The 16503-nt window shown below is 41.9% G+C and overlaps 1 protein-coding gene across 8 annotated transcripts in view; it reads left to right on the forward strand.

Moving 5' to 3' along the window:
• The window catches only part of BIRC6 (baculoviral IAP repeat containing 6), a 4524268-nt gene that overhangs the window by 3365770 nt on the left and 1141995 nt on the right, over positions 1-16503 (forward strand). For all 8 annotated transcript variants that reach the window (XM_044058419.1, XM_044058463.1, XM_044058448.1 and 5 more), the window contains exon 53: positions 14294-14402. In XM_044058419.1, the coding sequence (XP_043914354.1) occupies positions 14294-14402 (109 nt within the window). The remainder of the gene's footprint in view (positions 1-14293; positions 14403-16503) is intronic.

Here is a 16503-nt window from a genome sequence, read left to right on the forward strand (position 1 = left end):
GAAACCTGTCTTGGCCAAGCTTCTTTTGGATCCAAATCCAAAGGAGTCTGATCAGACTCATACTTTCCCTGTGGTGCCAACTCCTCCTCATATCCGTCCATCGGTTTCAGAGCAGGCAGACTCCGACAGCCAGCTGGTGTCCGTTTCAGGTCCAGGACCTGTCAGCTCCTCAGACACGATGTCCACTCCTATCGGCTCCATCCAGTTGGAGCAGGAGATCTCTGGGAGCTGACCTTCAACAGTCGGGTCTTCAGAGCCAGTTCGATCTCCTCAGATCTAACACTGTCCCTGAGGGCCTCATAGTGGATGGGTTTAATTCCTACTTCTTCTTTGGAGCTTCTGTCTCCGGCACCGATTGCTCTTTTAGCCCCGACATCTCTGTTGTTGGGTCTGGGGAGTTATCGGAGCAGGGGCGGTCTGCCTTTGAAAGTTATGAAGAGGGTGATGACTGCTGCTTAGTCTCAGGCACAGTCTTCTTTGGAGCTTCCTCCCTCTGTGGTGCAGGTGTTCCACAGAACTGCAGGGATCCAAGGCCTCAGGATGTTCCCCAGGGGACTCCCCCTCTTCTGAAACTTCTCCAGAGTACTCTACTGAGGAAGTCCCTCAGAAGAGACCATGCTAGAAGAAGCATCTTGACTTCCCAGAGGAGTTAGTCACTTCACTTACCAACCTCAATGAAGCAGAAGGGTCCCCACGGTTGCCTCCTGAGGATGTCTTCTTTGGCGACATCCTGGAAATCTTGAAACAGAGCGGCGACTGACAGTCCACGTCCCCTTCGGCCGAAGAGACTGTATACCTGAAGGCCTTCGGATCTCACCCTTCAACCCCCTGGGTGACACTACCTTCTGATGAGCTTATTAATTTACTCTCTTGGATGGCCTGGGAGAGCGTAGACTCCATAGAACCCACTCCTAGGAGGCCAAATAAGTACATTACAGCACCCAAAGACCAAGACTTTCTCACCAAGGGTGTAGCAGTGAATGCCATGGTCGTGGCAGCTGCCACAAAAAAAAAGGAACTTTCTGAGACCAGTTCCTCTATCCATGCTCCTAATAAGGATTCCAGGACCATGGATAGTTATGGGAAGTCTGTCTTCTCATCATCGGCTTTTACTTTACAATCGCTGAACTATCTCAGTCACTTCACCAGACTTCAAAGGGACCTGCTAAAAGAACCATCAGACTCCCTCTTTTTTAATTTATCCAAGTCTTTTGGGTTTCTAATACCATGATGGGAATGGACCCCATTCCTAAGTCAAAGTATGATTAAAGTTCATGAAATTAGTATTATTTCAGTCTTTGATGTCAGCCAGTAGTGCCCTTCGCAGCATCTGCAATGTGCCCAGTAATGACTCCTTCTGCAGTTCATATGGAGTTACATGTGTTGGTAACATATCTAAATATGATTGTAAATTCTTTTTTATAAGACCCGTTGCTCCTGCTACTATTGGAACTGTTTGGGTATCTTTCTTCCACATTGCTGTCATTTCTGCCTGCAGATCCTTATATTTTATGACTGTATGTCTGTCCGTATGCAAGCCACTGTAGTCACTGGGTGTGGCAGTTTCAGTGATCAATCCTACTCTTGTCTTATTTTCTTGAACCACTAGATCTGGTTTTCTGTGATGCTTTGTGGCTCATGTTTCTAGTGTTTTTCAGCCACTTCATTATCATAATATTTGCACAATTCCCAGTGCAACACAGTCTTGCCACATTATTATGCCTTTCAGTACACAGTCCTCCTGCCATTAGTATGTCTCAGCCAGCAACGAGGTGTGCAACTGTTTCCAATTTGGTTTTCCAAAACCTACATTTGTCTGATTCTCCCACATGTTCAGTGGACTTTATAAACCAACGTGTATGCAGCCCACTGTCTTGGGATGCCAGTATTAACCTTTCATCTCTTGGTTTGAATTCACCTCTCCTTAACCATTCCTGTGTTCGTTCCTGATCAACAGGAGGTTCTTCCAGAAGTTTTCTATACTTGCAACTATATTTATGCTTTTTCCACATTTCTTCCCTTCTCGTCTCATCCTTCACCTTATATTCTTTTCTTTTGTTTTTTGGCACATTCAGTTGCTGCCTAACTTTTATCTACTTCTGGTTTGATTTCCATTCCTGCTTGATGCCAATAAGCTTTTGCTAGATGAAGCAGAGAAGTCATCGTATATTTATTCTCCTCATGTTTTATACTTACACTACATTTGGGTCTTGTTAGGACAGCAGGTATGTGTGGAGTCCCATGATTACAGATCTGTACATACAGTCAATTTCAAGGATGCCCATCCCTCCTTCAGAATGGGGAATATATAATCTTGGAATGCACTGATTTTTATAAATCATTTGGTGAGCATGAAGCATCCTTCTTGTTTTCTATCTAATCTGTCCAACACATTTCGAGGCCAGTCAATCATTCCAAAACTGTAAGTGAGGACAGGAAGAGCAAATTGGTTTATAGCTTGGATTTTGTTCCTAGATGTCAGTGCTGTTTTCAGGATTAATCTAAGTCTTCTCAAGTATTCCGTACTAAGTATTATTCACATTTGTTCGTGTTTTATTGTTGATCCTTTATCAGTTCTCAAATATTTATACACTCCTCCTTGCTCAAGTTCTTTTATATCCCATTCTTTTCCCAAACTGTTGCATTTCTGGTGTTACAGTTTTCCTGCTTTAAAGGTTGCTTTTGCACCTTCATCAAGGCCAAATGACATTCTTATATCATCTGAAAAAGTTTTGACAACCTGCAATTGTGCTTTCAGTTCCTCATCTGATGAGCTACACAGTTTTAAATCATCGACAAAGAGAAGGTGAGAAGTATTTGCACTTTGTTGTTTTCTAGAAGCCAGATTATAGCCATGGACTAAGCTGTCGAGTAAACAGCTTAATGGATTAAGGGCAAGGCAGAATAGTAACGGTGGCAGAGAGTCACACTGGAATATCCCTCTTTGAATTTTTATCCCTGAGATAACAATGTGTCCTTTATCATGGCTTAATTGCAAAGTGGTCTGCCACTATTTCATGGTCACTGTAATGTAGTCTATTAGTGTGGGGTGTATCTTATACATTTTTAAGCACTCTTTTATCCATGAGAGAGGGATACTATCAAATGCTTTTTTGTAGTCAGTCCATGCCATGCTTAGATTCTTCCCCTTTTTACAGTTCTCCACTATGATTTTATTTAACAACAAATGATCCTTTGTTCCATATGACCTTCTTTTATTGCCCTTTTGTTCTACTGCCGTAATGGAGTTTTCTTCTGTCAAAGTCAATTCCAGTGTATAGTTTATACGTCATCGGAAGGCAAGTTATTGGTGTATAATTTTTAGGGTAACTTGCAGGTTCACTCTGTAAGTCAGGTTGGTGTCTGTTCTGGGTGTGCATATAAATAGTTCTTACTCATGGCTAAATCTTCATGCAAAGATGTTAATACGTTTGACCAGAAGTTAGGTACTGCATCTGGGCCTGGGGTTTTCCAATTAGAGGCTTTTCTTAACTTTGTTTCAATTTCTCTAGCTGTTACTTCATCCCATTTCATATCCTGTACCTTTAAACTTCTTATTATTGCTTTTCTTTTACTTCTTTTATCCATTTAGCATCTTCACTGTGTTCTACAGGATCTTCATAGATGCTTCTCCAAAATGTATCTATTTCTTCTTTTTTGGGGGAGTGGTAGCTGATGCGGCGGCAGATAAGATCACCACACAACTTGCTACCCTTAACTCGGTGGTCAGTTTGCCTGTGAGACTCATTTAATGTCCAGCAGATGGAGCAAGCAGGATGGCAGGTTCAGGCAACTTGATTAGGAGGCAGGCCTGGATGCGCCTTTGCAACTTTGCAGAGCCCTTTAAATCTTTCTTTGTTAATGCTCCCTTCAATGGCTCATCTCTCTTTGGGCCCACAGTCAAAGAAACCCTAACTAGTGTGAGCAGGAGGGTAAGATGTGGTCTGCTGTTGGAGTGCATTTTTCCATTTCCAATAGGTCAGAGAGGGTAGTGGGAAGATGTGGTTCAGAAAATCTCAATGGTCTTACCAGGACACACAGGGTGATGGTTCCCCCACGGGCAGAGGGGGAACAATAATGAAAGACACTGCCCTCGCAACAGAGGAGCTCCGCAGAATCAGGTCTCCAGAGAATCTTTCTTTGGCAGACCCTTTCAGTGCTCCTGAAGGAGTGCCCGACTGCTAGTCTCTGGAGGGAGTTGGGGGGAGGCAATTTTCAGTGCACCTCGAAACCTGGGAAAAAATTACCAATGACAGATGGATGCAGGACATAATATCTAGGGGCTATATCATTCCATTCTCTTTCCCCAGTCCTGTAAACAAATCTGTTCCAGACATTCCACCCAGTCAAAAGGAACAAGCAACGTTAGAATTTCAGAAGTTGCTCAGAAAAAGAGTCATCGAAGAAGTCCCTGCCGACCAGAGAGGATCTGGAACTTATTCAAAATTCTTTTTAGTTCCAAAGAAAACAGGGGACTGCAGACCAGTATTGAATCTCACCGAACTAAACAAATCGTGAAGAAAACCAAGTTCTGGATGGTGACACTGCAATCAATTCTTCCATTCCTGGAAAAAGGCAATTGTATATGCTCTGTACACTGTCAGGATGCATCCTACCACATTCTGATGGAAAAGTGATCCAGAAGGTTTTTGTGCTTCCGGCTAGGAGTCATTCACTTCCAGTTTCTAGCTCTGCCCTTTAGTTCAAATGAATGGCAGTAGTGGCGGCTCACCTGAGACGCCGAGGATTCAGGGTGTTTCCATATTTGGACGACTGGCTCATAAATGCCCTGACCAGGTATCTACTGCTACAAGCCAGGGACTCTACACTTCAGCTTTGCTCCTCCCTGGGAATTATTGTAAATTATGACAAATCTGTACTAGAGCCATATCAAAATTTAATCTTTACAGGAGCAGAAATAAATACAACCACACTCATAGCAAGACTTCCTCATGATAGAGTGCTCAATCTTCATTTGCATGTCAGTTTGTTAATCAAAAAAACTTGAGCCAGTGTGAAACAAATACTACAGGATGTTCTTCGTGTTTCACTGTTGCAGTCATTACATTTGGGTAATCTGCTGGCAGGTTGCCCTCAGTCGGCCTGAATTCCAAAGTCTTGGGTCCTGCGTCGGTTGCTGTCTCCTCTTCCATGATGTCAGGCCATCAGGGGTATAAAACAAGCAGCTGACACCATTTTCTTCAGTCTTTCTTGCCCCACGGTGCCCGAAGCAGAAGCAGTTCACAAGTGCTGGTCGGCCAACTCCTTAAATTTTCGAGTTCGAATTTCAGAACCGAAGTCTTCACTAAAGCTAAGTACCCCTTTGGGGAAACTTTTTTCTTGCTCCATACCGATGTCAGAAAAAGTTAATAATTGTATTACTTGTGGGAAGCAAATACCTCATAAGGATTTTCATTTGTACTGTATTCCTTGCCTAGGCCCTGATCACAACTTGCATGGCTGTCGATTTTGTGCTAGATTTAACCAACGCATTATTAAGCGTCGGTATATTTTTGCCTCAAAATATTTTGGAAACAGATTTAACCACCCTGAAATGTCGTCTGATAGCAATCCGACTACCGGAGTACACAAAAAACGCAAAGAAAAGGACAGAGACAGATCATCGAGGTCCAAAACCAACGACGAAGCTTCTCCTAAGCCAGTCGCCAGTTTGCCGGTACTCAGTGAGGTGTTTTGGCAGCCCATGATAGTCGCTACTTTCGAGTTGCAGGCCTCTACCGAGACCGATGCGGAGTCTGGCATGCCGCGAGCTACTCAAAGTATTGTACCCACGGATGTCTCTCCCTTGGATGGGTCTGGAGCCGCTGAGCAGACACCGGCTTCTGAGGGTGTACTCAGGCCTCAACATTTTTATATAAAACCGACGACAGCTGCAAAACCAAAGACAAAAGCAACTTCTAAAGTTAAAAAAATGATGCATGAGCCACGTGCACAGGCCTCTATGACTAAAAAACAGATGATCAAAATGGCTGAAGACTTAATTACCTTGATCAGGGGTTCCCGTCCCCCACTGATAAGAGGCCTAGGCAAGACACTGATTATGAATCTTCAGATCAGGTTTCTATTTCTTCAGATTCCTCTTCTGATCAGGAATTATCTATTCTTCCCTATGAGGATTCTGATGCAGAGGAATCTCTCCCATCTGCATCAGCTCCTGAGGATTATTCATTTGGAGAAACCTTGCATATTTTAAGGGAGCATTTTCACTGGGAGAGTCAATATTTTTCAGAATAAAAAAAGAGGCTCAGGCATTTCCTTCTTCTCCCTCAGTACAGGCCTTTAGCCATACCCCCTGTTTTGGACATTGTGGATGATGTGTTTTCGGAGTCAAGCTTGACTCCTTACCTCCGGCTCCCAGCAAGCATGACAGATATTACAGGGTCCCTGACTCACACAAATTTTTATTTAGAAACCCTGCTGCTGACCCTGAAACTGTTTCACAGGGTCCAAAAGGAGTTAAGGCCTCAACAGCAAAAAATCTTACACCCTCTGACAGAGATTCAAGGGCACTGGATAGATGGGGAAAGAAGGTTTGTACATCTGCAACCTTGGCAATTAGGGCCCTAAACTGCCAGTTTCATATGCTCAAGTGTCAACAACATGTTATGGGATTGCTGAAACAGAAAATGATGTTGATTTCTGAATGTGCAGAAAATAAAGAATTGCAGGACTTATTGCATGCAACTGAACAAGTTGAAAGCATACTTTGCAATGTGGTTTTGATTCCTTAGAGGCCTCCTGCAGGGCCGCAGTTACTGGATCTGTGATTAGGAGGCATGCCTGGCTAAAAGAGCAAAATTTGCCTGATCATGTTAAAGCTAAATTACTGGATGCACCTTTACAACATGATACTCTGTTTGGTATTAAGGCAGAAGAGATTTTAAAGAAAATGAAAGACATAGCTAAGTCTATGCAAACTGTAAAATACGTCTTACAAGTGCAGCCACCAAGATTCAGTAGACACTGGCCTACAAAAAATTGGTCCTTTCCTGTGTCCGACAGAGCTCAAAGGGGTAAATCCAGATGCCCTAAAGGTTCTAGATACCAGGCACAAGATTCTTACAGGTCAAAGCAATGGGGTGCTTCTACCTCCAAATCTGGAGGAGATAAAGTGCAACCCTACAGAAAACAGTCCCAATGACTTCCCTCTGCCTTCACCAAGCACTTACCTCCATTTGGCAGCACCCATAGGGGGAAAGTTAGCACTTTTTGCTCAAAATTGGCAGTTAATAACCCAGGACAAGTGGGTGCTAAACATAGTATTACAGGGATACAGATTCCATTTCCATACTTTGCCAATGGCAAACGGTTGGCCGGATCTGCCAAAAAATCAATGGGCAGAGGCACAGAAACAGGTTACGTCCCTCATGGATATGGGGGCTATTCAGCCAGTACCAGAACAGGAAAAAGGACAAGGTTTTTACTCGACTATTCTTGGTACCCAGCAAGGACAGGGCCTGGAGGCCAATACTGGATTTATCAATTTTAAACACCTTCCTGGACATTCCAAAATTCAAAATGCTAACTTTGCAGCAGCTTCTGCCCATGCTGGGCAAGAATGCTTGGCTGGTGACATTAGACCTAAAAGAGGCATACCTGCATGTCCCAATAAGGGAATCGTGCAGAAGATGCCTCCGTTTCAAGGCTGGCTTAATGCATTACCAATTCTCTGCACTACCCTTTGGCTTATCTACTGCACCCATGGTTTTTACAAAGTGCCTGGCACCAGTAATTTCTTTTTGCAGACAAAGAAGTATACAAATATATCCTTACTTCAAACTGATGGCAACAAAAACCTAGTTATCTGCAAGACAGATTCTGCAGGCTTTGGGGTTCATTGCATCCTACATTATTCTGATTCCATATGCAAGACTGCATATGAGGAAACTTCAATGGTACCTAAAAAGTTTATGGAGTCAACATTGTCACAATCTGGAAACAATGATTCCTCTCATTCCCTGCCTACAACAGGAGTTACTATGGTGGGCAAAGGCATGTCACCAAAACATGGGACGGCCATTCACTCTACCCCCTGCCAATCAAACCTTAACAACAGATGCATCAGATTATGCATGGGGGGCCCACTTGGTGGGAATATGCATTCAGGGCATATGGATCCCAAAACAAATGCATCTGCATATCAACTAAAAAGAGATGTTAGCTGTTCAAAATGCCCTGACAGCCTTCAAGGCCTTACTTCATCCAGGACAACTACTGATAGACAGACAACACCACGGTTATGTGGTATATAAACAAGCAGGGGGGCACGCATTCATATACCCCCTTTGCAGACTAGCCATGGCACTGTGGGACACAGCTTTGACTTACCAAGTACATCTACAAGCTCAGTTCCTGCCAGGAAAACAAAATACTCTGGCAGACGACTTAAGCAGTAATCTTATGGACCCTCACGTGTGGAAACTAGATCCACAAGTCTTCAGCAGGGTAACAAAGAAATAGGGGAGCCTGGACATAGATCTATTTGCCTCTCCTCAAAATGATCAATTGAAAAGGTTCTGCACAAGGACTTATCACAGACAAGCATGGGAAGTAGACACCCTATCCTTCAGTTGGAAAAACCTATCAGTTTACACCTTTCCTCCTCTGCATCGTCTTCCCAAGGTCCTACTAAAAGTCAGACAAGAGAAACCAAAGATGATACTAATTGCCCCGGACTGGCCACGCCAATGCTGGTACCCAATCCTAAGGAACTTGTCTCAATACCCAGCTTGGACCTTACCTCAAAGACCTCAGTTACTGTCCCAGTAAAACAATCAGATCCTGCACAATCAGCTCCAAACACTGAACCTGGCAGCATGGCTGATCATGTAGTTACACCAACAACATCTCTCAGTAAAGCTGTGATGGATGTCATTTTGGAAGCCAGAAGGCCTAGTACTAGAAAATCTTATGCTGATAAATGTAAGAGGTTCTGTGCTTGGAATCAAGCACAAGGAACTGATACAGCAGAATCAAATATTCCTCAGATATTACAATACTTGACTGAGATGCTTGACAAAGGCCTATCTTTCTCATCAATAAAAATCCATGCCTCTTGTCATTTCAGCTCATTACAATGCAGAGCCGCCAATCTTTTCTCATCCTTTACTAAAGCAGTATCTTAGAGGAGCCAAAAATTTAAGGCCCCCCAGAAGATCACCAATACCTGCATGGGACCTCAATTATGTGTTGGAAAAAGCTCACCCTGCCTCCTTTTGAACCAGCTGCTACTGCAGATCTAAAATTCTTATAATGGAAAACAGCTCTGCTCCTAGTAATTACTTCAGCAAGAAGAGTCTCAGAGCTACAGGCCCTCATGGCTGTAGAGCCTTTTATCATATTTTACCCAGACAGGGTGTCTCTGAGGACCAATCCCTCATTTATGCCTAAGGTAGTTTCCAGTGTGGCTCTTAACCAAACTATTCATCTGCCAACTTTTTATCTGAATCCGCAGGACAACGGGGAGAGGATTCTGCAATCACTGGACGTACACAGACAGCTACGATTCTACTTGAGCAGAACTAAAGCTCTAAGAAAAACTGAGCAGTTAGTAGTGACATATGCTGCAGGATCAGAAGGAAAGGCTATTTCAAAGCAGACTATTTCAAAGTGGATAAGCCATTGCATTTGTGTCTGCTACTTACACCATGGCAAACCTGTGCCCAAGGGCATTAGGTCTCATTCCACCATAGCTGCAGCTACATCAGCAGCCTTTCTCAGAGGAGTACCAACCAAAGACATTCTAGAGGCTGCTACTTGGAGTTCTGTTCACACTTTTACAAAACATTATCATTTGCCTCTCTACTCCAAGTCCAGGGCAGGCTTTGCCACTGCTGTTCTGCAGGGCCTTATAGCTGCCCCTATTGCTGTTTAGCTCCAGCCTCCCATCCATAGCTTTGGGATTCTACCCAGATGTAATGACTGCAACAGTGAAACATGAAGAACATACAGTTGTGTACACTTACCATAAATGTAGATGTTCGAGTGTATTCACTGTTGCAGTCCAGGTTACCCGCCTGCCATCCCCCTTTTCTTCTGGAGTTTCTCTTTCCTTCACTATCTTCTACAACCTATGTGGTGTATTTGCTTGTAAATGAAGGTAAAGTTTGTATTGTTGCATGTATATATAATTTAGAGATATATATCTATATATATATATATATATATATATATATATATATATATATATATATATATATATTTTTTTTTTTTTTATACCTTTTTGGGTGCACCTGACATCTGGGGCAAGAAAAACTAAAGAAAATGGCTTTGGCTGCTTGTTTTATACCCCTGACGACCTGACGTCATGGAAGAGGAGACAGCAACCGACGCAAGACTTTGGAATTCAGGCTGACTGAGGGCAACCTGCCAGCAGATTACCCAAATGTAATGACTGCAACGGTGAATACACTCGAACATCTACATTTATGGTAAGTGTACACAACTGTATTTTTGGGGAAGATGGCAGCATCTATAGTGCTTATTTTTCTAGCTCAACTACACATGAGGATTCTTCAATGGTTGCTTTTCACACAATGGCCAATACTGGAATTACCAATGTCACACACGATTTTCATAACCAAGTCTTGCAAAAATAATCTCAAGTGGTGGATTCACAGCCCATCGGTGTCACAAGGCCATCTCTTTACCCCCCCCCCCCATTATCTGGAGAAGACAGTCCAAGGCACCTGGCAGGAACTCGAGCCTCACTTGCACATAAACATCTTAGAGATGAGAGCAATGCTGTTGGCGTTGCAGGCATTTCAAAACTCTGTACCTCTAGGAGCCATAGCAGTTCAATCAGACAAATATGTCAGTCATCTGGTACATAAACAAGGAGGAACCAGATCTTATCCCCTTTGTCAAGAAGCTGTAAGGGTTTGGCAGTGGGCAATGTCCTCCATTCATTTTCTAATTGCAATGCATATCCTGGGGAAATCCAACATGACTGCAGACAAATTGAGCAGGGCCATATTATGGTCACATGAGTGGTCCCTCAATCAGAAAGTAGCAGAAGAGATTTTCCGAAAATGGGGCCAGCCTTGCTGCGACCTTTTTGATTCACCCACCAATGCCAAATGCAACAACTACTTTCCCCTAATCCCTCCTAAGAGGGAGTCACCAAGGGATGCACTTGTTCCCAACTGGCCTCCAGGACCTCAATATGCTTTCCCTCCAGTTCCTTCAATTTCCAAATTATTACAGAAAGCAAGTCTGTTGGAGACCACAATAATCCTCATTGCACTCTATTGCCCTCACTAAATCTGGTTTCCTTTTCTTCAGCCTAATTTTCAGGAGAATCCAGGGATTCTAGACCCAGATCCAGATTTACTGACATATCTGTCGGAAATGGCACATCCCACCCTTCACAACCTCTAGTTGACAGCTTGGCTGCTCCAGTTCCCTTGATTACCAGGCTTCCCCATCTGTCCTCTCCTGTAAAACAAATTCTGTTGTCCTCCCATAAAACCTCTACATGTAAATTCTGCAAGAGTGAGCAGAATAGGTTCTTAACATATGTGACTGATAACCAGGTGGATTCCTTTTCTGTGCTCATATGTACCATACAGGAATTTCTAACCAAGGTTTTTCATGAAGTTGCGGCTGCTTCTACTATTAGACTCCAATTAGCAGCAAATTCAAATTTCCATGTGGGAGAAAACTGCTCCACTGTCATGTCACACAGACACTGCAATGCCTTTTTGAAAGGAACAATGATAATTAGACCCCCATACAAGAAACCAACTCCTCCCTGGGATCTGAACTTCTTTTTTGAGAAGTATCATTTGTTCCCCCTTTGAACCTTCAGCCATATGTGATCTAAAGTTTTTGTCTTGGAAAAAACACTTTTTGGTGGCTATTACCTCAGCCAGAAAAGTGTCCAAGTTACAGGCCTTGTCTTCCAGACTCCCTTATCTAATTTTTCATAAGGATAGAGTTTCTTTACGCAGTAATCCTTCATTTGTTCCTAAGGTTGTGTTGAAAAGTAACCTAAATCAATCTGTTGAGCTACCATTGTTCTTTCCTGCATAGACAATTATGTTTCTACTTGCACAGAACTTCAGAATTTAGGAAATCGGATCAACTTTTCATATCCTACTCTGAGACTAGGAAAGGTCAACCAGTCTCAAAAGTTACATTATCTAGATGGCTCACCTTTTTGTATATCCTACATCTACAGTTCCAAAAACAAGCCTCTCCCCTTTCCTGTTAAAGCACACTCCACCACTCATACTGTGAAAGTAGCAGACTCCAAATCTGACTACCGACCAATTACAAGTGTTGTCCCGCAGGGATCAGTCCTGGGTCCTCTCCTGTTTGGCATCTACTTATCTGAAGTTCAAGCCAACACATAGGGACTCTGGCTGACCATGTTTGCAGATGATTGCAAACTGGGAGCCATTATTGATTTTCCAACTGATGTAGACATTCTACAAAAAGGCCTCACTGACACCAGTGACTGGTGCCAGAACCATGGCCTTAAGCTCAATGCAAAAAAGTGCACTGGGAAAAATTTGGTGCCCATGAACTACCACATAGGTGGTAGTCCATTAAACACCGAAGGTGTGATGAGACCTGGGGACACAGGTTGACAGCAACCTCTCCTTTGATAACCACATTACCACTGTAGTCAGAAAGTTCTTCTGTGTGGCACATATTACAAAAGGATTCTCATCCAGGAAGAAAGAGGTCATAAGCCCTCTTTACTCATCCCTCATTAGACCTATTATAGAATACAATGTCCCATTTGGTATGTACCTCACTAGACACCTACAACAACTGGAAAGGCCACAAAAATACCTCACTAAAGGGATGTTAGGCCTCAGACACATGCCCTATATGGACAGACTCAAAAAATTCCAGCAGTACTCTGTCGCTTATCGCCTACTTAGAGGCGATCTCTGCTTGACCTACAAAGTCATGTCTGACCCAGAGCTGCTAGATATGCTACACCTAAAGAAATTTCAATTTCTCTGTGCCACACACTTCAGGGACCTAAACCTCATTACCACAATAAACAGAACATGATGGAGGGACAGGTTCCTAACCCAGAGACTTCCCATACTCTGGAACAAACTTCCCATTCACATAAAGCAGAGCACTTCACTGTCTCTCTTTAAGAGAAATCTTGACAAGTGGATGGGCAATAGGAAGTTCACCCTGGGGATCACTTCAGTGGCCTTGCTTGACAGGGGCACTGGAAACTAACTTTGGATGGCATGATGCCAGGGAATCTTCTTGGGCTAGGCTTATGTAGGCTCCAGGGCCGTTAGCCTATTACACACCTGTGAACCTATGAACCAGATCAGTAGCGGCTTCAGCATCCTTTCAGGCAAGGTTACCCTGGGATGATATCTGTGCTGCAGAGACACAGGCTAAACCACATACCTTTATTACTTGCTACAAATTGGATTTGAGCTCCAGTAGTAGGGGTTCCTTTGGTTCTATGGTTCTGAGAAATATTCTCCCATGAGCCACCCAAGAGTTAGGTTGCTTGGGATGCAGTCCCATCAGTGAGAATAAAGGTGAGATTGACAACACATAAAGAAGTTATGTACTTAGTGTAATGTCCCATATGTGTAGTTCATCTCGACCTTTATTCTCACAACCCACCCTCCATGCCCCCTTCCAGAACTCCTGGAAGACCGAGTGAACATTGGTTTTATGGCTCTCCATAGCCTCAGGGATACTGACATTGTCCTAGAAAGAGACCGTAGCTAATGTATAGGTTGCTTTTCTTTCTGGGAGGGCAAACAAGGTCTGAGTAAGTTGCGGAACTGCACTATGGGTAGGAAAGGAGGGCCCACAAGCTTTGCTGAAGATCTCGAGCTATTGGAAAGGCCGAGACTGATCTAACACAGTGGATCCGACCCATCAGTGAGAATAAAAGTCAAGATGGACAACACGCATGGAACATTATGGTAAGTACACAAAGTTTTTTCCAAAGCTGGCTGGAGTAGTCATCTACCTGTGGGGGTAATCCCTTTTATCTTATAATGGGCCTCAAACTGTGCTTCTACTATCCAGAGTATCTGTGGTTATGGTAACTACTATGTAATTATAGGTTTTGAATATGTAAACTCTTTGAATAGTGACTTACCAAAGTATATGTAGTCCACTTTCCTTGTAATCCACTGTTGCTCAGTTGCCTGTGGTGTATTCTTCAAATAAAAGTGCTAAGAATTAAAAAAAAATGTTTAGTATTTGAGCTTTGCTTTTTGGCTACAGTCGTATTAATATATTTACCTTTTATTTGTCTTGATTTTTGAAGATCTGAACAGCCCTTTGCTCTTTGGAAGACTGAATGGCTTATCTTCAGATTCCACAATTGACATCCTTTATCAGTTAGGAACGACTCAAGATACTGGCACAAAAAACAGGTAAAGGTATACTGCATCACACTAGTATTGGAAACATCATTTTGGAATATTTGTAATAGAAACATAAGTTTTATTTTGACTACTTCAGTTGTGCTTTTATTTTCCCTCATGCCCTTATATATTCACTGTCATGTTCAATGCATAGGTGTATTCATTTCATGTTTTTATTTGTATTATATTATATTTGATACTAGAGAATAACAACTGTTTATTTTATCTAATGCTTAATGAGCAGTCTTTACTTGGTCAGACAGTGGATCCAAAGAAGATTTTTTACCTGGCTCACCAAATATTAGATTAGAGTGCCAGGAAACCAAAGTTTAAAAGGTCTGATCTCTGTATAGTTATATGTACAAAATGTGGAGCTGATGTGTTGTAGATGATACTTTTCTTGAGTTTTGCTCTGTCTAGTAAAGTAGTTTAGGAAAAATTGCAAGTGAAAGGTAAGAATTTACTGCTGTTTTGGAAATGTATCCCACTTCTCAACATTTCTTTTAAATTTGTGAATATTTGTAATGGTTATTAACTGTTGCTGTAAGAGTGATAATGTTATATACATTCATTATTCAATATTTATTATAAATTTTGCAATGTTTTTTATGGAATGGAGTTTTTATAGTTGTCAATTAGATATTTAAAATTGTGGGGGGAGTTTTATGACTCAAAAAGTAAAACAGTTCAAGCTTTTCATTAACTCTGAAGTCCCATAATGTTTAGGGAACAAAAGTGCTTAGTTGTGTTATTCAGTAAAAATCTGGTGCTATTAAATACACTGCATTGTGGTCCGAACATTTTATTAAGAATGTGTCTTTGCTATCTATTGTGTCTTGAATATAGACGTGTCATTCACCATTTGACAGCACTGATGTGGTTACTTTAATTTTTCCGTGTGGAATGCACATTGGATTGGAGATGTTCAGAGTTAAAACGGATGGTGTTTTTCAAAACGGATTGGGTGTTTGTTAATTTAATTTCAGTACTGTCAGTATTTCATTGAGGGGACCAGTTTGTACTGATTCAAAGTGGTCAATGCTGTTTGGAGTGTGTTCCCTCTGCACAGAGTTGCCCAATTGGGTAAAGGCCCAATTCAGTAGGTGCCTGTGTGCTCTGCCTGGTTGAGAGAGTGACATGCTCAAGAGGCACACTGTGTAGGCAAATGGACAGAAACTCGTCATTAGCTCATAGCCCTAATTCTCAGTGCTAGTTACCAGACAAAGATTTTATTGAAGGTTTCCTGTAATAGTTCAGTATCCTAAGCTGACCTTAAGATTACAGTCTTGATATCATTCTTATATTTAATAGTTATCACACTTGGTTCTGTCTACTTATTTATATATCTATGTATACAGGTCCAATGTAAAAACAGAAAAAAAAAAAACAATTGTATACCGTATAGGTCCCTGTGGTACCCCAGTTGTTCCTTTATTTTATAAAATTCTTTCAATGTTTGAACCCTCAGGTGTTTTTCATAAGGATCACTCTTTGTCATATTCGTGACATATGAAAATTAGTTTCAGGCACATGTCTGACTGGCCAGTTTACCTCCCAGAACTCTGTTGATGGCCATGCACAGGCTGGCTCATACCTGATGCAAGGATGCAGACCCTGTATCCGGGATACAGTGGGCAGCCAATTTACTTCATTTTCAATTATTCTTTGCAAAAGGAGTATGCTGTATTTCAGTAAGAATGCTTGTGGTGGCTTATTCTGGTCTCTTTTCTAGAGCTTCTTCGTGCAAAATTCTTTGAAAGCTAAGTACTGCATTGTCAGAAAAAACAAAAGAGGCTCTCCACGACTAAAATCCGGCAACACTTTATTTGAAATAAAAAATAGTAGTAAGCGCTTTCACATTTTGAAAAACGTTTCTTCAGACTTTAACATACACATATCCTGAATCCATTTATATACATATCTACATCCTTCTTATCCAATTACTATCAACAAGTCATCAAATTATTAGAATAGAGTAATTGATCAAGCATATCATCGCTAATGAGCATAAATATATTAACCAAAAAAATTCTGTGTGAAAAAGTACTTTTCCACATTTCATTATAAAATGATAAAAACCTGATACCATAAACAATACATATAATGATCT

Source organism: Protopterus annectens, chromosome 1.part2, assembly GCF_019279795.1.
Source record: "Protopterus annectens isolate FY-2018-M chromosome 1.part2, PAN1.0, whole genome shotgun sequence".
NCBI classification, from domain to species: domain Eukaryota; kingdom Metazoa; phylum Chordata; order Ceratodontiformes; family Protopteridae; genus Protopterus; species Protopterus annectens.